Consider the following 23,921-nt stretch of genomic DNA (forward strand, 5'->3'; position numbering starts at 1 on the left):
TAAGCTATGCAGAAAACTTTTAAAAAATTAGCACACCGAGACTAAGCTTAACTAAAAAGAGAACTGTAAAAAACCTAAAAAGACACTTCCATGAGAATCAGTGAATTGCAAGTTTCATTATCTTTTGGGATGATAATGGTCCGACAGGAAGTATTTTAAATTAATGCTTCTTTTAAAATAATTTTAGAAAACTAAGGGGAAAAATAAACTTTTAAAGTCTAATGTTCATACACAGTACACCCACATATAACATAGGTTTGCAAAAATAGACCTAAAAGACATAATCTTAAGAAGAACTTAAACAAATTATTAGGAAGAAAACAGATTTGGAAAAGTACTTGAGGTTTCAGAGAAAGTATTTTCCTAAGAAGGTATCAGTTTCCCTATAGCAAAAGTTCTCCCTCCTTCTGCCCATAAACTTCAAACAGGATTATACGGATATTCTACAGTCTGGCCCCACAGTCCATTATTCATGTAATTAGTTCTATTTGCCAAACAAAGAAAAACTAACTTTATTAGGAAACCCGTTGTCAATAAAACTTTACAGGCCTGGATCCAGACATTTGACATCACTGTGTGGCTGAGCCAGGATCTGCCCTGAAAACACCTGGAATCCACATGGATCTCATCAGCCAAACCTTTCAGTCCTCCATGCAGACATAGCCACTACTGCTAAATCTGCAAGTACACTTCCAGGATCCATTCAAGAAAGCTGAGACAGGACAGCAATAAGGATCAGAGAGAAAGGGGGAGTCTGCCACTAATGAGTTAGCTGCTTTCTGAATGGGGGAGATTATGGAAGGACAAGCAAACACTCTCTGTAGGTACTAAGTACAATTCCTCATCCACTTCACCTTCCCCACTCTATTTAAGAGAAAATATATATATTAAACTCCCCTGCTCTCTCAACTGTGTGGTTCTGGATTTGATATTCATCACCAGCTGGTTTGATCCATTTGTGTTCACATGCTAACTATGGGCAGAAGACAGATGTGCCCCAACTTTTCTATGGTCTTAATCTTTGCCAATGCTGTATACAAGGACGGATGTTTCTCTTTGCCAAATTGTGTGTGGTCTGGTGGCAGCAGCCTGCAGTACCACACATGAGATGTGAGCTACAGACAAGTCTGAGCCCCCATTCCCAGGCCAGCCCTGGCCCGGCCCTACAGAGGTACTGGAGATATACATTGCTCTGCCAAGAGAGGACCACCTGGCGACTCTGGGAGCAGCACTGATGTGCTCCAAATGGTGCTGTATCCAGACCTTTGAAAGCTGTGGACGACCTTCTCAAAACAGTACTTTGAGAAGCAAGGCTGGGGACAGAGGTTAAAAATAAAAGAACAGGCATCTGTACATCCCCTTATTTACATCTGCTCCACATGAAAGGGCACTATATGCTCTGTTGATAAAAACAGACAACTTCTTAGTGGAAATGTTCAACTTGTGTCTTGGGCTGGCTCAGTTGTCTTTGTGGTTGAGCTGATCCACAGGCAGCATGGGCTACAGCAAGGCAGCTTTCACACAGAATGCCAGCTCATGTTACAGAAATTTTGACACTCTGTGTGGTCCTAATAGGTTTCTTAAATGCCTACTGCGATTCCTTACTGTAGAAGACACGTATGCTTGGGAACCAAAGTGCAACAACCAAATGTCTTCTCTTTAATATCAACTACATCTACGAGGTGATGTATGAACTAAATTGGACTTTTTTTTTCCCCCAATAACTTCTGAACCATGAAGTCACTCAGAACTCAGAGAAAATAAATATTTTCTGCTATGGTAAGAGAACTATTACAATATAGACTCGGCCTACTAAAACAACATGCACACATATATAATTCAAGGTATAAAGATACTTGTCAACCTTTCAGCAGTGCTACTTCTCTGTGAGACTCCATGAATGCTCTTGGTTAACACACACTAAAAATAACTATGAGTATCTCTGGTAGGTGTTCAGCTAAGTATGTACTTTTCTCCTGGTTACATGTTGAAACCATTTTTAAAATAACTTCCGTTTAAATGCAATTCGTGGCAGACAACAGAGAAAGAAGTCCTGACTGCGCAGTGAAGAAAAATCAGAAATTGAGAAAGTAAACATCATGACTGTTACCTCAGTCAAAATTAAACAAGTCTAAATGCAATGTTCTAAAATGTTTTTGTTACTGATATTTTTGGCAGATAAGGAAAGTTTAGAGATTTGCTATCTTCATGACAACTGACAGAAGAGAGTCAGAGAAAAGGACAGAAAAAAAGTCCCTTTAAATAAAAGAAAAGAAAAATCTAGACTCTATACAGTAGTAACTGGACAGTAGATCTAGCTACTTTAGTTCTAATTTTCCCAATACATTTGTGAGTCTGGGTTGTTAACGGAGGGGGAAAAACAAAACCGTATCAGTCTAATGGAGCGTCTTCATGCAATAGTCTACATTTGGAGAAAGAAAGGAAAGAAGAAAGAAGATAACATTGACTTCCTTAAGCTGAATTTAAAAGCATTTTCCCTTCTTTTTTCTTTTAGTTTTTGAAAAATCATCTGTCATTTATTTGATATCCACATAAGGGGATGGTAAGAAAAAACACAGGGATTTTTTGTTGCTGAAATTCCACCACTATCATTTTTCAGAGATGTATTATGTAAATAAAACTACATTTGCAATACTCCTAAATTGAAGAAACCATCCCCTAGCAAGTCATAAGTTAGATACAGAAAGAATATAGCCACTCTGAAATTATTATCTCTAAGACAAATAACAGATTGCACAATGTTTTATTGTGTGCCAAGAACGTTTTCGGTTAACAATTTCACTTGAAAAAATAGATCACATACTTGTAAAATCATACCCAGCATTGACTTCATAAGGCATGTGGCTTTAGAGTGCTTTTTACAATTATTAATTCTATTAGTCAACTAGCAGGCGGGCTAATGCAATTGTCTTAGAAGATGCACGGAAGACACAGAAGACATTTTGAGAGCTGATCTGTATATCTGCAAAACAAAACAAAAAAAAAAGGTTTTCCTTCCTAAATTATGCATTCAAAATATGGTGTTCACTTAAAAACATTATTATACCTATTGTACATTCCCATGCATCTATTACTGGACACTTTACAAAAAGAGTCTGCTGTTCTCTATTTCCTTCAAACATGAGAAATCCCATAGCTCTCTTCTCCTCAGACACACGTGCTCTTGCACACACATGCACTCACACAAAAAGGCAAAAATTATCTCACAACTAATGTTTACCAAACACAAAGTCTAGAACAACTTTAAAGTAACTGTTGAAAATGAGCTGTAGAAAGAGTCTTAAAAATTCACATGCATCATCATGGGACTGGCCTAATGGGATAGTTAATGGCATCTAAATAACTCCATCAGCAGTTGTAAGTTAACCTCTGCTGGCTGCCTTGTGTTCCACTTCAAACAAAATTAGTGGTGTTACTTTCCTTGTTAGCAGGCAACTTCCCACATCTCTACGGTGCCATCGCAATAGTAAGCACATTTGTTGGGTGCTAGTAAAGAAGCCAAGTGAAGAACAGGCTTTGGGACCAAACTACCTTTTCAGCACTGAAAATAGTGATCTGCCCAAAATAAAAGAATTACTAAGCCTGATGTGAATGAAAGGACTTCTCGAGCCGAGGGAATTTTGGGTAAGGCCCAGGTTGCAGCTATATGTACTTTCCCTCAAAAACAGCCAAGGCTACTCTGTGTGGTTCATACATCTGCAAGATACAGATGTTCAATAGTCAGTCACATTAGTTTATCCCAAGAAAAAAAAACTTCTGCTAAAATCAGTTTGTAATTCAGGATAATGAATTACCATAGTGATTATTGTACTTCTTTAAAAAAAAAAAAAAAAGAAAAAGAAAAAACAAATTCTGGTAATCAATAGTTTCATAAGAGTTGTGAAGATAATGGCTAATTACCTGCTGATCTCCAGCTCCCCAGCAGGTCACTGTTGTTGCTCATTACTTTTACTGAATGTGATGGCTTGTCAACAAAGCTATTGCCTATTGCAACAGAATGGTTGTTGCCTGGTGCTTGTGCTGCAGGTTTAGGTCAGATCTTAGTCATATGCTCTTTTTAACAGAATAATCCATCTAGAAATATGTTTGAATTTTATGAGATACCACTGACTAATCTTTGTACACGTAGATGCACAAGCAGACAAAGAGCAAACTGAGTCAAGGGTATATGAAGACTATATTATCAGTCAATACACTGCAGCAACAAAAAGTTAAACAAAAATATACATTTATATTCAACAGGCTCAAGTAGGACATCTTTGTCAAGGGATAGTAAAATTAATACTTTTACACTCATATATATTACACACCCACACAAAGACATATAATGCACATACAGCGCTTGAACATCAATCATTTTCCCAGAATAATGCAGCAAAAAATCATTAACTCTCAGTGTCTCAGCTTAATATATGTGTAATACTTACCTATCTCACAGGAGTGTTGTGAGGCTCAATTAATTAGTGACTGTAAAGCACTTTGTGATCCTCTAATGAAAGGTGCTACATAGCACAAAGTATTATTAAAATCATTAGGACCACAAAAAAGCCCTGTGGAATTCCAGCCTACACTGTCTGTTGGGGCTGGGACTGATCTTATTATTAAAAGGAGACCATCAGACTAATTTTCATAATTTTTTCAAGATTTTTTCCCCCTTTGCTGTTGTGATAGCATGTTAGTAACTAGAAATTTAATCTTTATCATCTTAATAACATACACTCATGTAGTTTGTTACTGCAGGGCTAGAGAAGGGAGCAGTGCTTTTGGCATTCATATGGCTTTCCCTTTTAAGAAAAAAAAAAATTGAGAGATTGAGAGACATATTTTGACACCTTCCCACACTCCACTCCAGCAGGACAGCCAGTCATGTGAGATCGCAGGATACTTGCTATAGCTGCATGGGAAAATGATGCTGTGGTTTTAATTTCTCTCCTTTTTAGACTTTTCTTTCACAAAAGAAAAAAAAAAAGAAAAAAAAAGAAGAAAAACAGAAAAAAAAAAAAAACTTAAGACACAAAACAAAACCCAGTTTACTACACATAAATAGACTACAAAGACTGTCTGCTGTTCTTCATATAAAAACCCCTAAGTGTTCAAAGTGCCGGCTTCTATCAAGCACATAAAGTCCTAATCAATCCGGAGCCTCCTCCCTACTCTCTGTACAACAATGGAGCAGCTGTAAGGCACACGAGCTCTGAGGCCAGCAAACTCCTGTTTTGAGACTGAATTTCTGTGAAAGCGTCTCGGCAGCGGCCCCGTCCCTGGGGAGCCACCCGGCACCCAGCCCTCCTCGGCAGCCTGTCCCGCCGGGCTGGCCCAGACCTGCGCCCAGCACAACCAGAAAGTTAACAAGCTCATTACTACAGCCCACAATTCAAAGACATGCCATGTTTTCTAATATAAGTGTTAAAAAAAAAAAAAACAAAAAAACCTGGAAATAACACTGGAAACTCCAGGTGAAATCGCTGAAATTACTGAAAATTAGACTACATTAGATGCAAACTACCCCAGACTCAGACACAATGGTGGAGGACTGGCCAAAGCTGCTGCCCTACTACCTTCCCTTGTGGACACTTGCACAATGAAATGACAGAAAAGAGAGGTACAGCTTCACATCCCCACCATCTCTGGCTGGGACACAGTCACACACGATGCTCCGCTCCCACTTTTGCTCATGGCTCTCAGAGCAAGCCTGCCAGCAAACAACCAATACACTGCCCTCCCTAACTTGTCTCTGCTGAGAAGGGAAGGAAAGAACAACCCCTTTTATGTAAGGAACCCAAGAGTCAGGCCCTAAACCATGGGAGGGCAGAATAAGCTTAATGACAAGCAACTGCCTCTTCAACAAGACCAACTCCTTTCTGCTTTGGCACAAGTGTCTTCATACACCATACAAGACAGAATATGTTACAGCTCTAAGCAACTGACAAGTTAATTCCAAAGGAGTTTTTAATCTATACATGTTTTTCTACAAGCCCTCAAACTGCATGTCCACTCTTTCCTGCCTGAAATTGCTAAGGTAGAACATGATTCCTCGTATCAGTAAAATTAGGCAGGATCAGACATTGTACTTGGACAAAATGCATCTGTTTGATATTTTATACTCCACATGCTCCACTGAAATTATGATAGCTTCATCAATCTAAAAAGTGCAAGAAGAAAGCCATGTATTAATAGAAGAAGAAAACATCATATTAGTAGAACAGCATTATAGCAAAACACTTGTTTTTTCTCCTCCTCTCCTACTCCTTTGCATTTTCAGGTCTTCAGTTTAGCCCCTGATCACCAATTTGCCGAGGGCTGTTTGCAATTTTTTTCCCCACAAAGTCTACAACAGAGACAAGTGAGAAGAGCCGTGGTCTGTTCAAGCTTGCTCCTTCCCATTTACATTCACTTTCCCAACATCGATCGTTCTCAAATCTCTAAAGGTGCACTTTTGGACATCTTAAATCCTGTTCAGCTACAAAGTGCCATCACCTTCAAACAACTCTCATCAGGTAAATCTCTTATTAATTTACATTGAATTAATTCACAATGATCTTTTCTATTACCTTATGCTTCAGAGCACAGCACACATCAGTAATCATCTAGCCACTGGAATCAATCTAACCTTTTCTATGGGTATAAAGCAGACACTTGGTCATTTCAAAAGAGTTTAGGAGTGGCATTTCAAAATAGATTGTTTAAGCCTACTTCCAGGCACTTATTTCATTTTAAGCTCATTCCTGGGGTAATCACACAGACACTTTCAGGAGAAACTGAAATCAAAAGGTGATGTTGTCTAAAGAAGTGACAGAGGTGACATGAAGGAGAATTGTATCCTATCTTGCAACCAAAATGAAGAATTCTAAAACTGCTTTTATTTACAAGTCTCTGGGCACAGCAGGTTGCTGCTCTGCATTTCTTACTAGCCTGCTGCAGAGAGCTTGTTCCTACCTGCCCTTCACCGCCATCCATCTAGGATAGGAGAGCCCAACAAGGCAAGATTCACTCTGCCCTCACTTCCAATCAAGCACCTAAAAGCACTCCGTACACGACAACTAATTAAAACTCAACAAAGCTTGTGAAACAGGAAAACTAACATTACTGCCATTTTATGGATAAATAAAATTATCTACAGAGAAATTAAAAATTCAAAGTGTTCAAGGTGACGTGCAGGCAGAGCTCTTGGCTAGTGACTGAACCTGGGTTCTCTAAATGTCCAGGTCCCTATCCCTCTCCTGTATGCATTTCAGTAAAGAAAGCATCACCCTAGCACTTGGAAAAAGGCCAAGATCCCGTAATTTGTTAAGGTACAGAAGGAGCATCTCATGCAAAAATCTAAGTGCTCCAATTTATCAAGACAGTTATGGGATAAGCTGACATTTTATTTGTATGTAAATTAGTCTCCAAAACAGCATTAAAAGGCTGCAGCTTCACAGAATATTATGCCTTTGCTTCTCTGTTCTGCATTTATCTAAACTCAGCTTTGTATATTAAAAGTAGTTTAATTTTTATGTATTGATGCTGCTTTACATGGTCCCCAATCTACTGTTACTGCACCATGGAGAGAATCCAGCCTGATTTGCTTACCGCAATAAAATAACTGACTTCTGCCACAACTGACACCTCCTGTGAGAGCCCTGCCTGCCATCCTATCCAAATCTTCTGATTATTCTATTAATTATCTATCATTACACTTTATAGGATGCAGAACATGCCCTATTAGATGAAACCAGAGGTCCATTTAGTCTTGTGTTGTCTTTTGGAGATACCAGATCCTTCAAAGAAAGTTCAACTGCCTTTGGATAGAATCACCTACTTCTGTGAAAAATAAATTGCTCCTAATCGTCATTTCTTAAGACAGCGACTTACTTTCTGAAGAGTAAGAGGGTTTCTAGGCCTTAATTATCTCTCAAAATTTTACAATTTGTTTTTAAAGAAGTCTTATATATCCCCACATCCAATAAAAGTGACCAGTAACCAGTATCTATGTCAACACTGCAATGATCCTAGTATCAGTGACCTCTAATAGCTCTCACTCTACAATCTAAATCTGAAAAAAAAAAAAAAAAAGGAAATATTTTAAGTGTTTAGAGTTTTCTTTTTGCCAGTGGAGTAGAGTTTTCCCTCAATCTTGTACTAGCAAGAATCAAAGACCCCCTGGGCTGTGGGCACATCTATCACATCCCCACTGTTCATCTTGTCTTTAGGGCAAACAACCACAGTCTTGCCAAACTCTTCTAGTAGGTGTGGCAATCTCATATGTTTCAATTTCTTTTCAGCCTGAGTAAACTCAGTGTTCTCTGTAATCCAAATGTCCTTTGAAGACAATGGGAGTTTAGGGTTTGCAAATGACTCAGAACTGAATCTGAGTTGAGTGTACTGGCAGAGGCAAGCACAGTGCTACCTTCAGATGAAGAGTGAGGAAAGAAGGTGACCTCCTGGCTCCTAGGCAAGAGCAATCAGGTATGGGTACAAGAAATGACTCATTTGTTCTTTTGCATTAAGAATACAATGGACTGATCCTATTTCCCTTGAAGGTAATGGCAAAAGCCCCATTGACTGAGAAGCAAGTCTGAGATGTGCTGTCCCTTTCTGCCAGGTAAGGTCTGTGATATGAAAGACATCAGAGTTCCCTTGCCCAAAACCTCAGTCAAATGGAACCATAAATTACTTGGGAGAAGAGGAAAAGATGCAAGGGAGATAGAGGATGGTTTTGGCTAGCATTCCAGAAAAGTTCAAATAATTTTGTTTCCAACTAGAGGCAAAATCCTCCCATTTGAAACAGGATTGAAATTTCAGAAACTGGGAAGGCGGCAGAAGTCTACAGGCTAGACCTAAAACAGTAATATTAAATCATCACCAGTAAGGGCATTATTGTAGTATTTTTCCAGCTAGACCAGAATCAGGATGAACATGAGTTTGCAAAAATGTCCTTAATGTTTTTTTTTTTCTTTAAAAAAAAAAAAAAATTGGCAAGAGTTTCCAGACACAAGTTACATAGGTAAGAGAGGGCAACCAAGGGCAACCGGAGTTGAGCCCACATACATCAAAGCAGACTCAGGCTTTGGGTACCTATCCAAACTGAGCCTTCAAAGGTTCTGATGTTGCCCTATTGTTTAGCTTGAATCTTGTCTAAGCTTGTTCAGGAGAACCCACATTCAGAAGCATGGAAGAAGGGAAAAAGAACACACATTTTCCAAACTGTGATTGCAAAACAAAACAAAAAAATGTAAATCTACCTGCTGCAGGGTAATACTGGTAAGCGTGGCTAGCTATTGTTGCTCCATGCTTTTCAATTTCCATATATTAGCATTCATTGTCGACATTATTAAATCCAAAGTTATTTGGATGCTTTGATCAGCAAATTGAACCTTGAGTCTATATATGATGTACCTATATTCACATAAAGTTTACAAAACTATTATATTTCCCTATTTTAACTTTTTTCCCCCCACATGCTGTGAGTTTCCATATATCCCACAGACATAAATTCCAAACACAGACTATTTTATTTAGTAATTTATTCAAGAATTTAGATAAAAAGAAAAGCAATGGAAATTGTTTGGCAATCTCTATATAAACAGTTCCTATACATTTGGGTTGAATCAGCCAGCAATCGCTCATCTTGACATGCCTGTGACAGATAAAACTTCATCACCAATATGCCTTCTTGACTTAGAGATCAGGATACAGGGGATCCATATTACAAAATCTCTTTTATTGTTTATGGCTATCACAAAAATTAAAATCACATTAAACATAAGCATGTCAGAATTTTGGCACTGTTTTTCCACTCAGCACAAATAACCCCACTCTCCATTGTGAATGGGGGAGAAACAACAGCAGTGGCAACCACAACAAAAGACTGGATTGTGTGTTCCCTACACAAAACAGAAAGCTGTGCCTATTCAAGAAACCTTGGCCATTTGTCAGAAATTACAGAACTGATGTTGGAGCCCAATATTAGCTCCAGCCAAAGCAGTGGTGAATTACCTTGCCTTTCAAATCATCCCTGTTAACAAGGAAAGACTCTCTTGCGGCACATATCATATAGTCCTCATGCAGACTGAGAAACAGAGCCACTTTCTTAAAAAAATCCAAAGTAAAATAGATTAAAAAAAAAAGACCAAAGTGAATGCAAATGGATTCACCCTGAGTGGTTTGTCTATTATTTGCCCTTTTTATCTCTTATTTTTCTTTTGAAGCTGAGAAATGAGGTGAAATGCTGATGAGAAAGCTAGTCTTGCAGCGCTTCCACCTCAGTAATTTGTTATGAAACGGCTTTAAAACAGTGGCATTTTTCGGAAAGCCATAAGAATTGAGTACACGCATTCACTGAGGAGTATGATTTCTGTTTTACCCATTTCAGTTCTGAAAAGGGGGAAGGAGGGCGCAGAATAAGAAGACTCCTTGATACTCTGCTGATGTGGCTTTGCAGCAGCTTCATGAGTGCTGGCAACCCTTTAAAACTGGCAAGGGATGCCAGCGCCAGCCTGCTGACTGCTGGATGAATATATATAGTGCAAATAATGCTGTTCTTGAATCAGTTTTTCCCAAACTCCCACATAAACTTTCCATGGGAAAATTTCATAATGCCTGCATAAGTGATTTTATGAATCTAGCTTTCAGCTTTTGATAGAAGATTTCTTATGCTACTGGCTTTGATTCTTTATTGCACTAAGGGGTGGTGCCAAAAGCCCTCACATTAGCCTGGACCATGCAGACATCAGAAATTTAATTTAAACATCAGTAATCTGCCAGGATCATAAAACACATACAAAAAAAAGATTTAATTTTTTTTCCCTGGTAGGTAAATATGTAATTTCAGAAACACCAGTACAGCATAGGTGGCAGAATCTGCACGCAGCAACATATAGACAGAAACTGAAACTACCAATGAGAGTAGAAATCTTCAGTCTGCAGAGACAAACAGAAGTGAACAGTTTTTTTTATTCCTATTGAAGATATATTTTAAAATAAGTTAGGCACTATATTTCTTTTCCAGAAATAATACACCTGAATGTTCCTTAAAAATATATATATATATCACTACCTCTCTAAAGGTTACAGAGAGGTACAACCATAGATTACACTAATTTCCATTCTCAAAAATCCCATGTACTCAAGCAAGTCTTACCACATTGCTCCTGTCTTCCTCCTCAGAGCTGCCTTCATGCCACCTCAATTTCCAATTCAGTACCTCACTAGTTTTAAGAAATATCCAGCAATGATGTTGAGCTGATTTGTTGCACTGGGATGTATCCCACAAAAAGTGAAAGCTTTTGCCGTGTTTTCACTTGTAAAGAAAGCAACTATTAAAGCAACTTCTGGGTTCACTGGCATTTTGGAGTCTAAAAAAAGTCCCAAAACTACTTGCAGAGGCTACAACAGTACCTTCTTTGAAGTAATGTTGCAACTTGTGCAAAGGAATTTGGGATGTACCTGAGATCTGAAGGTGTGGGCTACAAATTAACACAGCCAATTAGGTGGAGAAGCTGAGAGTCCAACACGGATGGGGTGAGATACCCACAACTCATAAATAAAAGGACTGCCAAATGTAAGCCAGTTGGCTGAGTACAGATCATGTCGTTCTGCTCATCTAGCTGCTGCCCATCAATAATCTGTTGCTGTTTGCTCTCCCCATGACAATCAATTCAAGTTAGGGCTGCTTCTAATTTTCGAGTCTACGAATAGCTGCAGAACATCCACAAGTGCTTTTTCAAACAACTCAAGAAGAGATAAATGTTTCATCCACATATCCGCATGCAAATTCTTCCCAAAATGGGACTAGTCAAGAGTAAATAATTACTCCTGTAACAGTTTCATCTGATAAGCAACAAGACATAAGGCTGCAAAAGTGATCTTTGTACCATTAACAGTCAAGAGATAATCTAACTTCTAAAATTACTTGATAAACTGACACAGGACCCCAAAACTGTGACAATTCTGTAGAGAATGTTTCACAATAGATGTAGTAATTTTTTAGGGATTAGTATTAGCTATAAATTTCTTACCCCCCTGAAATCTGGTACAACCGGATTTATACAGCAAAGATGCCTTCCTTTGAAGAAGACAGAGATGAAATCACAGCCAATTAAATTTAAGCATCTCAAACAATTCTTTTGTTAAGCAGTATGTATTGAAAGAATAAGAATACATGAGAGAAATTAGAAATTATCTTCATAATTTGGCCGTGGCTTCTCTTCTTATGAGTAATGAGAACAGCCCAAGATCACAGATAAAAACCTTAATGTCAGAAGACATTCGTACAAGCATTGTATGTAGATAACAAGATGAGCATATATATGCATATATGACCTAAAGAACAGAGACTGCAGTAAACCAGTGTATTTGTGAAGTACGTGAAGTACTTGGGTCCTCTCCAGCATCAAAACCTACTGCTTAAACCAAACATAGACTCGAGTCTCTCCTTTAAAAAAAATAACCTCGTTGTCATTGAACCCCGTATCATCTTGACAGGCCTTGGCCTATTAATAGAAAAATAATTCTCTTTATGACTCCCAGATCTAAAGAATCAATTTGATTTCCCATCCTATTACACCCTAAGTTGTTGAAGCTCTGGATCTCCTTTGAGTATGAAACAAAACTACCCAACAGCTCTGCTCATAACCTTCACGCTTCATGCGCCCACAGCAGAATCCACAGTAGTTCCCATTTTGCCTGTTCACAAGATGGCACGCTTGTCTCACGCCAGCTGCACAAATAAGTCTGCATTACACTCACAGCATCAAGGATAATTAAAGGTTAGGCACGGAGGTGGCAGCAACACACTCCCACAGCACCAACAGCACCGGCGGGGCTGCAGGTCTGTCTGCTTGTGCTGGGGTGCCTGAAACACCATGTGGGCACTGACCTGCTGCTTCTCGCTTCCAAACTCTGATGTGGGAAACAGTGGGGGCTTGGAAGCTGCAAACCCCAGAGGAAAAAAACGTGGCTCCTTAAGCTCAAACTGAACTTTATCTACGTAGAACTCTACTGGCCTCTGAGCTAAAGAGAACTCAAGTAATTCACGAGTACATTGTAATCTGGGCAACAAACACACACTTGATTAGACTCTAAAATTACTGAAAATTACCATCTCCCTTGCGTCTTTCTAACAGCTTGACATATCAATGCCTAATGTCTCATTATGTTTCAATTTGAATCATGACTGTAAATCACTGGAAATACACAAAAATAATGAGACGTAAGATTTGGGTGAAAGAAATGAGGATGCATGAGGGACCGGACTTTAGAAACTTTATGAAAATATTAAAATCGGCAATGGAAACATCCTATAAACTGAGAAATGGCAAGTCCACTGGAGGTAGTGGAATAAAGACCCCATGCTACACGCATCACAGGTAGAGTTAAAATTTGTTCAGATTTTAAAAATGTCCTTTTTTCTTTTTTTCCTTTCTTTAAAGACCTATGTGGGTAATAGGAACAATAGGAACACAATGAACATTGTAACTGTTCATTTCATCCACATTCACTATAAAAGATCTATCACAACAGAAAAGATACCACCTTTTATTTCAACTGCAGAAAGAGTGCATAAAGTCAGGGAAGTACAGGTAAGTACACATATTTAATTGCACACACAGGCCCTTCAAGTTAACCTGTGTCCTTTATACAGGTAACCAGCTGCTAATAATTTTCTGCAGATCCCTGCATTTTGCTCTGAATTCACAACATCACAAGAAAATTCGATCTTTGAACCCAGCAAAAATGAAATACAACTTAGGCTGTACTGGAACTGGCATGTGACCACTGTAACTGGGGTTCAAGAAGTGAGAAAGTGTCAATGGTTTAGACATCAAGATGAGCAAAAGGAAGATCATGTGCAAGCTCACACTGCCATAGCAATGCTGTACAAGCTGGAAATAGTGAAGCCACATGAAAGCATCAGACACTTCTCACTGCCAGTTAAACTGCTTCCTGTAATTATAAATATACAAAGGTTAAAGGAAGAAAATTATTGCAAAACACTGATAGAAAATGAATTCTCAAATACTCAAGAGTAATCAACAGCAGTCTATCAGCATAAGATACTGTGGCAACAGTCAGCATTTCTGAAGCAGACAGCCTGGCACTTTATTTGCTTTGCTACATGAGAAAAATCCAACATCAGATTGTGGGTGCATCCGAACTGTGGGATACTCTTCTGCAGCTCCCAGCTCCAAATGCTTACCCTGGCAACATCCCGACTGCGCGTCAGAAAATCTGGTTTGGCACCGTTCTCCGAAGCATTTTGGACTCCATCAGTAGAAACTCAAGCGAACAGACAAAACGCAACATGCGCCATCCAGAAGATTAGAATTACAGAGTCTGGTCTGCAGGAGAGAATCAGCAACTGCTTAGCACTGGCTTATGCTTCCTACAAGCACTCCACCTTTCAGCAATACTGAAGGGACACTTTCTGTTCTAGTTTATAAAGCTATTTTTTCATTATTATTTCTTTTTTTTTTTCTCCTTAAATAGAATAGTAGATGATTAAAATAAGAGCGGCAGACCTATGGTTAGGCAAGTTAACATGGTCTCATAATTTCCTTTGTGTCCAGAGAAAATCAACATTATACACTAATCACTCCCACTCCTAAACAGCCATATCACAGCTATGTTTACACTGTTTTTGTAACACTCATCAAGAAGTGAGCCTGGCCTTGAGGCCAAATGACAAAGCAGAGACTGAAACACTTCTACACTATTCTCAAGTCACTTCTTTCCATTTGAACCAGTCCATCAGGATCTAAAAGCCATATTTCAAACAGCTGCATCACAGATGAGCTAACAAGACAAATACTCAAGTGTTTATACAGAAAATACTAAGGAAACTGAATGACAACCAAAATTTTATGATATCTTCAATCTAGAAAAGTACAGATATACAGAAAACTACTGAAAATTGTATTGAAAGTGGGAGTGAAAACTAGTAGGGAAGAGTGCAAGCTCTGTGAAATAACAATCCCTCACACGTTATTAACAGTGATTGAAGGAGGAAAAAATTAAAGACTACAATACAGTAGTAGACAACAAATATAAACCAGTCCAAATCACTCTTTAGAAGGCCTTAAATCACAGGCAAAAATTTGAGCATAAACAGGTAAGTAATGATGTCACAGATGATACTGCATTAAGAAAAGAATTTTAAAATGTTCAAGAAAGATTAATTTTAATGAAAACTAATGAAGATATGGAAGATGTGGCTCTTCTCTTTATGAACATGTGAAGTGCAGCTCATTTAGACTAGAAACACAATTGCTAGCAGCAGGTAAACATTAGGGAGGGAAAAGCTTAGGATCCAGTTGGCATAAGAACAAATAGACTAGCCATGATTAACTTTGGGCTCAAAATGAGAAGGAAGGGTTTTAACTGACAAAGCAGTGAGGCTATGAAACATCCTTCCAGCAGACGCTGTCAAGGCAAAAAAACTCTACCTAATTTTAGGATAAAGGTGGGTCACTTCATAAAAAGGATTACATACTGTGGTTGATGTTCAAAGAGCTACCCATTGCTCACAATTCCCACAGAACTTCAGGACAACATACACAAATCCATTTTTCAGGGTATGCACAGCCTTACTACTATTCCTTGAGAATGTACATGCCGAGGGCACTGTTTCCTCAAAAGCAGTTGGGGCAAAAGTTACACTTTCTCTCTATCATTTTTGTTTTTATATTTTTATTTTCATAGTGACCTTCTGCATTCCCTTTAAGGCCAATAACTTTAAAAACACACTTCTGCATTCAACCTAAATACAAGATAGGTGTTACTTACTTGGGCAGCAGGAATTAACTGTAACATTATAAATCTTTTGTGAAAAAAAACATCCTTTCTATCTACTGTCTTACCAGTCACTTGTATGTCTGACTGCGCCATACTTCAAGCAGGCATTATACATTCTTTTTGTATTTTGAAGGCAGTTTAGTAATTAAAAATGCAATGAGAAGGCAATGCTCAAGCCCTGTGCATATGTTTCACAAAAGACACACCCAGAATTGCCAACACTGCTTTGCCATAAGAATCTAACAGAGCTACATTTAAAAGTGGGGAAAACATATGGGTAAAATTATTTTCAAGGCACGAAGTCTGAGTAGGACAGCAGTCTACAGACAGAATCTGTAGAGATCTGATAGAGACTGATAGATCAAGTTCAGGCATTTTGAGACTATACCTTGCTGGTCACCAAAAAAAAACCCTCTCTTTTTTTTTTTTTATAATACAAAATATTAAAAGTCTGCATGTTACAGTTCTCAACTGAACTTAATCTCTTGGGATGAAACTAAACAGGTAATGGGTGATACCTGCTGCTCTCTCTACTGAAGAAAATAAACCTTTTGCTCAAATTCAATGAGAAAAGAATACTACCTGTCTCCTTGCTCCTTCTTGAAACTACCACATCTCTCTAGATTGTTGCAATACCCCTGTTCTCATATAATCCACAATGCCAAAACCGAGATGGCTACACAGAGAAGTGTGATGTAGTCAAACTGACCAATACAACTCTTAGAATTCCTAAAAAGCTTTTTATGGGGCTCATTTGGGCCTGACCAACCTTCACATATTATTTTGGTTCAGCTGTGTAAATACTAAGCCATTTGTTCCAAGTTTCTTCTTCCACGCTAGCACATTATATTACTATTGCTTTTTTTCTTTCTGCTGCGCTGAAATGCATTTAAACATGTACTTTTATTTATTTATTTATTTATTTATTTATTTATTTGCAGTACATACTGTCTGCTAGAACAGGGCTCGTGGATAATCATTGATTTGGCAGTCCCTTCCAGCATTTTGTTTCTGCCTGACATAATACATGAAGGTCTTTTTGCCCTTTAAATATAGTGATGTTTTTGCTTCTGCTTGTGACAAAATGTAAAGACTTAAGATTTCCACCACTAAGCACACAGAGGAGAGGGTAATCCTGACAAAGTTCAAAGGAAAACTTGGTTATATTTCTCATCAGGAGCAGAGCTGACACTGAGTCAAGGGCAGGGTGCCATGGGCAGATCCAGGATCCAGGATCCAGAATCCAAATGGGCAGTTTTATGATGGGCTTAAGCCCTACTGGACCTGAACGGATGCTGCCCATCCCTTCACCACTGTCTGCGGGCCCAGGCTTCTGTGTTCCTTCTCCCTGCACCCAAACTGGCCGAAAATGCCCTGCTCACACCCCAGGGCTGGCAGGGGGCCAGTCAGACTGTGCCTTTCAGAGGCAACTCAGGCTTGGATTAAAGGAGCTCAGTTCTCCTCTGGACAGCTCAGCTCCCATCCCCTTCTCTGCCTTTGCAAACTCAACCAGCACTGGAACCAGCACAAGGAACAAGCCAGGAAAGGCTCACATACACCTAAAAAACTTCCATACCAAAGCAGTATCTACTCATCACACAGAAGGACAACAGGGCAGGTGACCATACTGAAGGTCCTGGGGCAGGTGCCAAACTCCTGGCCTGGCTGATGGCTTCTGCACACTTGCAGCCCACCTTGCCAGCACATAGGGAACACAAAGCCATCCCTGACAGAGCAGAGTAACAAAAATAAGCCAGGCCTTGAAAGAACTATTAAAATTTCCTTTTTAAAGAAGAAAGGGGAAAAAGAAGATTTCAGGAGAAAATAATCTTTATGTGGCAGGAAATATAAGTGCTGTCTTCAGAAAAGTAAAATCATTATTGCAAGCAAACTGATTCATTAAGATACATGCAGAGGAGGATTATAATGCCCTCCTTGTCATTAAAATGCTTTGAAACTGTAGTTCTGTCAGCTATGCTAATGATACTCAGATTTTCTATTACATAGCAGAAGCTATGCTTTAGCTAGAATTTGGTGCACTGTGTTACACAGGAGTTCACATTAGGAAAGCAATTATTAGTTCACATTGACTACAAAGAATTGACTATAAAACATGTTTCAAATGCACAATAAACCAACCATACCATACAGAAATCACATGGAATGGTGATGAACTGGTCCAGACAAAGAGGTAAATTCCCCTTCTACCCAGGAACCTCCTTTGCTAAGTGAGAATCCTATCTTTGGCATATCTTTCTACCAAATAAAAGGACTGCTTGAATGCTGGAAGTCTAATCAATTTTTTGTTTCCTTACATCCACATATGAATGCTGAATAAGAGCACTATTAGAAATAAACTATCCATTTATATTTACCTTTTTACGTGGTAGAAAGGCGTTTTATTCCAGTGAAATTAAGGTCTGGTATATTTTGATGACTTTATGTAACTCCTTATTAAATACAGCAAAATTCAGGCTCCAAAACCCAGTGGAATTGGCACAATCAAATTTCTATGTGATTTATCAGCTTCACTGTCACAGCAACTAACTGTGTGCATTTCTCTGCTTGGTTCTCTCTGTAAGCTGTCAGGAGAAGTCACTCCATCAAACAGAAATGTAACACTATTTTTATTGCTTATCTCTTTTGCCTTGGGTTACATCAGTAAGTCATCTCCCTCTGTCAACTTGACAAGAGTCTTTTTGGTGTTGACCTTAAAAGGACACAGCTGTGACAACTTTGGTTTGGGTTGGTGTTTTTTTTTGGTTTTTGTTTTTTTGTTTTGTTTTGTTTTGGGTTTGTTTTTGTTTTTTTTTTTTTTTTTTTTTTGGGGTTTTTTTTTTTTTTTTTCTGATAATAGTTCTCAGCTAAATACTTGTTATTGATAGTCCAGGATCTTAATCTGGCACTGGTTTATACCCCATGAGCAGACTGAGCACAAAGCATTGTACACTCAGCCCCACAGTATCGTCCAGCCTTCATCACAAGAGGCACTGGAGAAGTCAGAGGTAGATACTATTCCAGCAAAGCCATGATTAATTACAAGAGGTCTTCCAGATTTGATCTTATTTTCTTAATGCTCTGTAATTAATTAATATAAACATACATCCTTATTTCCACAGCCTTTGCTCAAGATATTAAGAACTCCAATCCCTGGACTCAATCCTCCCTGGCATTTTCTCTTGTGTTACATAAGTAACTGTGTTTGACTCTCTCCAAGTCCCAGCATTTGAAGATCAGGATGAAAAATCTGCTCAGGATTTTAGACTAAGGTAGGAAGAATATACTATGAACTACTGTGAACTTCTCTTTACACAATACCCCAGAGCTAGGGGATATTTGGAAAATACAAAAATATTTAGGTAATCTGAAAACAGCACTTCTATTTCTGCCATGCACCATCCAATAAATGCAACACATTACTGATTTAAAGAAATAATATGATTTTGTGCCAAATACCTCAGAAAGTAAAGAGAAACAAGTACACAACATATTTCAAATCCATTGCACTATTTGCACTGATTGTTACTTACATTAATATAGATTTTAATCACAGCAATTTACACATCGATAGTTTTAATTGTGATTTAAACTGGCAGGCCAAAAACATCAACATACACATACAATGAGGTCAAAAGAAATTACATATGTTTTCACAATAGTTCTGAAAACTGAGAACTCATGAAATAATTATTAACAAGTAGTAGTTTTATCAAAAGGAGTCTTTCCCTGGATAGTGACTTGCATACATTGTAGCTATATGTTCTTAATCAGTTCCACAGCTCAACATCATCTTTTGAGTTTACATATGGTTTTATGTTGATACATAGTACAAATTTCATTCCATGTATCATATTTACTAGGTAAGAAAGTTTCTTTATGGTTTATGAAAGCTGGAATTATATTAGGAGTCATTAAAAATCTCTTTAAAGTATTGCTCATCAATTCAATGATGCCCGAGGTCTGGAGGAAGGGGGGGGGGGGGGGGGGGGCGGGGGGAAGACATTTACAAAACCTGTTTTGCATTAAAAACTAATTTAAACGAAGAATTACACGTGAGTTGATCACTGTGCATTGTTCATCCAATTGTTTTGGTTTATCACCTCTAGAGGTAACAAAGCTCATTATCGCACACTTTATTTTCATCCATACAATGGAAAAGGAAAATAAGTTTTCTGTTGCCTTTCTTTTTATTGTTTCTGATAATCTTAGTTTTTAAAGTGAGAGTCACTGAGCAGAATGTAAAATGGAGAAAATAATGTCACTGCACCAGCACATGAAGCCTCTGGCAGAAGCCAATTCCATCACTTCTACAAACTAGTCCATGGTGTTTAGATAGCCATTTCCACCAGGACTGTGGTGTGACATTACTTAAACCTTTGGCAGCAAATAGGTAAATAAACACCATCAAACAGTACCTAAAGCTGTGTAGACTTATATGTTAACACTGATCAAAATCCACAAGTCCTATTTTAAAAGGTATATACTTAAATATTTTTTTTTAAATACGTGTTTATTTTATTTTAAAGAAAACCCTTTTTTGTCTTTAAGCATTAATTATTGCATACCTTGGTTATTCATATTAGATTAGTTAGGAGTCCAGCAACTGTTTTAATATGTATTGCAGGAGTTTCTTATAACAACTTTTGGGATAGAAATATGCTTTAATATACTATAAATTAAAAATCAAACCACATACATGATGCTACCAGTTTTGCTATGCTCCTGCAAGTATCTGCAACATCAGACTATTATGCACAAGATGATCACAGAAGAGAAAAACCTAACTGGCAGAATTCTCAATGGGCTTAAACCAGAACAAAAAAAGTGTACTTAATTTAGGAGCTAAAAGTCTCTCTGTAGTTTGGCACATGCAGCACATCGCACCATGTAATTTTATAAAAATCAAATAACTTTGCAAATCACTTCAAATATTTCCTTTCTCATTGGTTTTAATCATATTTGAAAGTAGAGAAAAAAAATTACAGGATGAAATGAAAGCAAAATATAATGATCTAGGACTCTTAATTCTCCTGAATGAACATTCCTAAATTTTTGGATCATGGACCGCTGTCTTCAAACATAATAGAGAACCACTACGCAGCCTTCAGACCAAACTTTTAATTAAAACCCCTAAATGGATGACATGATACTGCAGATCAGTATCATACCGAGATTATATATGTCTGCAGACCACAATCTGGAAACAAATATATTAAAGGATTAGTTTTCCAAAAGGGAATGCTAGTCCCTGAGCTTCTTGGCATACTCATGTTATATACTGAGATATTAAACAGTATTTGAACATGCAAAGTTCTTAAGGCATCCATTCTATGGGTTTTTAATAGTAAAGTGTGATATATCAGTTTAAGACAGGAATTTTAAATGAAATATCACAAGTCAATTCCAAGATTATTAAATTAAAAAAAAAATATTTCTCCTGGTATCTCCCTTTCAATCTAGACTGTTTGGTTTCAAGGTTTTTTCCATGCAAAATGTCTGGACTTATACCCTTCTTACAATAAAGTACCCATAAAATGTGGACAACAAAGTGATTTCCAAAGACGTCCCTGAAAAGGACAGCCTATGAACAGCAAAAGTTGTACTTGCTTCAGGGTTATCACTACAGAATGTGGAATAGAATTTTGGAGTTTAGGTATATATACATATACATATATTACTTTTAACATATATATTTATATACAGTATAAAAATGTTTCTGTATATATGCATATATAAATGCGTTTAGAAGGAAGGAGAAAACTAGAAAGAGACCATATCCATTCTAATGGGTTTATCTGAGTTTATTGGGGAAGGGCCATGGGGAAAAGAGGGGGGAAGAGAGAAAGGAAAAGAGGATTGTCCTGAAGCTGGAGCGTGACAACCGTGACTGCTGTTTTCTGCCCAGCACTCAGTGACAGAGCGGGGAGAAGAGTGGTTAATCACCGCATTCTGGGAGCCGGGCAGAGAGAGAGGGAGCAACTGCTTTCCGCAACACTTCCTGCGATAAGGGAGCCAGCGCTGGCACACGGACGCGGACACACACGCGAGAGGCGGCTGCGCGGCGCAGCGTTTCATGCGACTGCAAACGTGACCCGCAGCCCCGACACACGGACACAGGCATACTCAGTGTCTGCAGCTCCGGCCGACCGCTCTGCTGCGGCTGCCGGGAGCCGGGCGGGAAGGCGAAGCCCCGCTTCGTCCCCTTCCTGCGCGGCCCGCGGCGGGCAGAGCCCCGGGAGCCCGCCCCGTGCCCGCCACCGGCGCTGCCCGGTGATGCTCGTTCACGACACGCACCCAGACAACTTCAGCGCTGAACAAAGGCTGCCGGACTGACGCCACAGCACAGCTGGGCTTCCATTTATTTTATTTTTAAGGGCGATTCCGAGAAAACTTTCGTCGCTCCAAGCCAGCGCGGTACCCGCCGCCCTCAGCAGTGTTATTAAGCCTTGAAAAGAGTTGCAAAGAAAGTAAACAAGGCAGGGGAGGCAGGACGGGCATTAAGGCCAACACGTCCCGTATCGTCCAATAACTTCCCCTTACATGCCCAGTACAATGCGGGTTTGCTGATCACAGCTTTTCCACTGTACCAGAGCCAAGTGCAGGCAATTACTTACACTTATGTAGACTTTTATAAGAGATAACAGTTATCTCTATTGAAAGGCACAAGGTGGTTGTGTTTTTTTTGGTTTTTGTTTTTTTGGGTTTTTTTGGGGTTTTTTTTGGTTTTTTTGTTTTGTTTTGTTTTTGTTTGGTTTTTTGGTGGGTTTTTTTGGTTTTTTTTTTGTTTTGTTTTTTGGGGTTTTTTTTTGAGATTTTTTGTTGTTGTTGTTGTTTTTTTTTTTTTTGTCTTTCATTACCAAACCGCTTCAAAAACCTACAAAAGGGTTTCTGTGCGGGGCACTTGGCTCCCCCAGCACTCCGTGGAGCCCCAGACAGAGCAGAGCAGCAGCAGTTCCATGCTCCGCCGAGGAGCGCTTCATCCAGGCCTGGATGGAAAAGCCCTGGCAGAAACTAGCCCACCGAGCAGCCAACGCCCAGCGGAGGGTCCCGTAAGCCCCAGGCAGGCAGTTCGGGGCAGCCAGCGCTGGGCTGGGCACGACCGGGCCGGGGGCGGCTGCGCTGGGCCCCCGCCAGCCACGGGGACGCGCCTGCCGGGCAGGGGCACGTTCCGTCCCGCGGCGCTCTAGCTGATCCCAGCCCACGGGCATCCAGGTAAAATAAGCTGTGCTGGGCCCTGCTGTCCGTACCAGTCACGTTCCCCTGGTCAAGATAAAGGCAGGAGCGATCTCCGCATTTTTCATGCAAATGAGATGCAGCCCGCAGGCTCTCAGCAAATTGCCAATGCATTGGGGATGTCACTGCTCTTTAGCTTTGTTTCCACATGTGCTGAAAGTTGATGAGTGCTGCTTGTGTTTTTCTTCCCACCACCAAAGGACACAGCAGGGATATACGAAGTAGGAAAACCAATGTTCCAGTAGCACTTACAGACCAGATTGCCGCTGCCAGCATCTTTAGTTGTATCAGTACTTCTACCAGTGCCATTTCACTGGTATTTCTTCTGAAATTCATGTTGGATAATTGTAACTCAGAGTATCTCTGAGCAAAAGGAAAATATACTGCATTTATGGAGTTACCATCTCTGCATTCACATTTTAAGCAGAATATCTGATCCTTACACATTTGAGGGAAACGATTTCAGCACAGAACGCCTATCTGTATTTATAAACCAGGGGCATTTTACATGCTGCAAAAGTACTAGATGATGGCAAATGAAAGAAGGGTCCATTGCCTTAGTATGAACTCAGCACAGGTGTGCTTAAAACAGATATTAAAGACATGATTCACTGTAATAAAGACACCCCAAACAACTATTTAAAGTGATTCAAAATACAACATTTGAGGGTGGGGAGATGATGATACAGTGCACTTACTTCTCAAACCCTCCCCCCCAAGAAAATACAAGCTCCAATAATAATAACAATGACAAATAAATAATAATGATAATGGCACATATTTATACTTTATGCAGAAGTACAACAGGATTCTTAAGATCAGTCTCGCTTTCAGTTTCACTCAGCACTGAACTAGTCAGCTTTGCGTTAAAGAGGTGTGGAGTGTTACTTAGG

The 23,921-nt window shown here is 39.1% G+C and overlaps 1 protein-coding gene across 6 annotated transcripts in view; it reads right to left on the minus strand.

Moving 5' to 3' along the window:
* Positions 1-23,921, minus strand: part of TRPS1 (transcriptional repressor GATA binding 1) — a 213,619-nt gene that overhangs the window by 171,088 nt on the left and 18,610 nt on the right. For 4 of the 6 annotated variants that reach the window (XR_008436424.1, XM_053974108.1, XM_053974100.1 and 1 more), the window contains exon 2: positions 2,825-2,983. The exons of 1 other annotated variant lie outside the window; for it this stretch is intronic. Coding sequence is in view for 4 of the 5 variants with exons in the window: in XM_053974108.1 (XP_053830083.1) it covers positions 2,825-2,861 (37 nt within the window). In the remaining variant the exon portion in view is untranslated. The remainder of the gene's footprint in view (positions 1-2,824; positions 2,984-23,921) is intronic. One more of the 6 variants, XM_053974084.1, reaches the window with a different exon arrangement.

The sequence above is a fragment of the Vidua macroura genome, chromosome 1 (genome assembly GCF_024509145.1).
Source record: "Vidua macroura isolate BioBank_ID:100142 chromosome 1, ASM2450914v1, whole genome shotgun sequence".
NCBI lineage: Eukaryota > Metazoa > Chordata > Aves > Passeriformes > Viduidae > Vidua > Vidua macroura.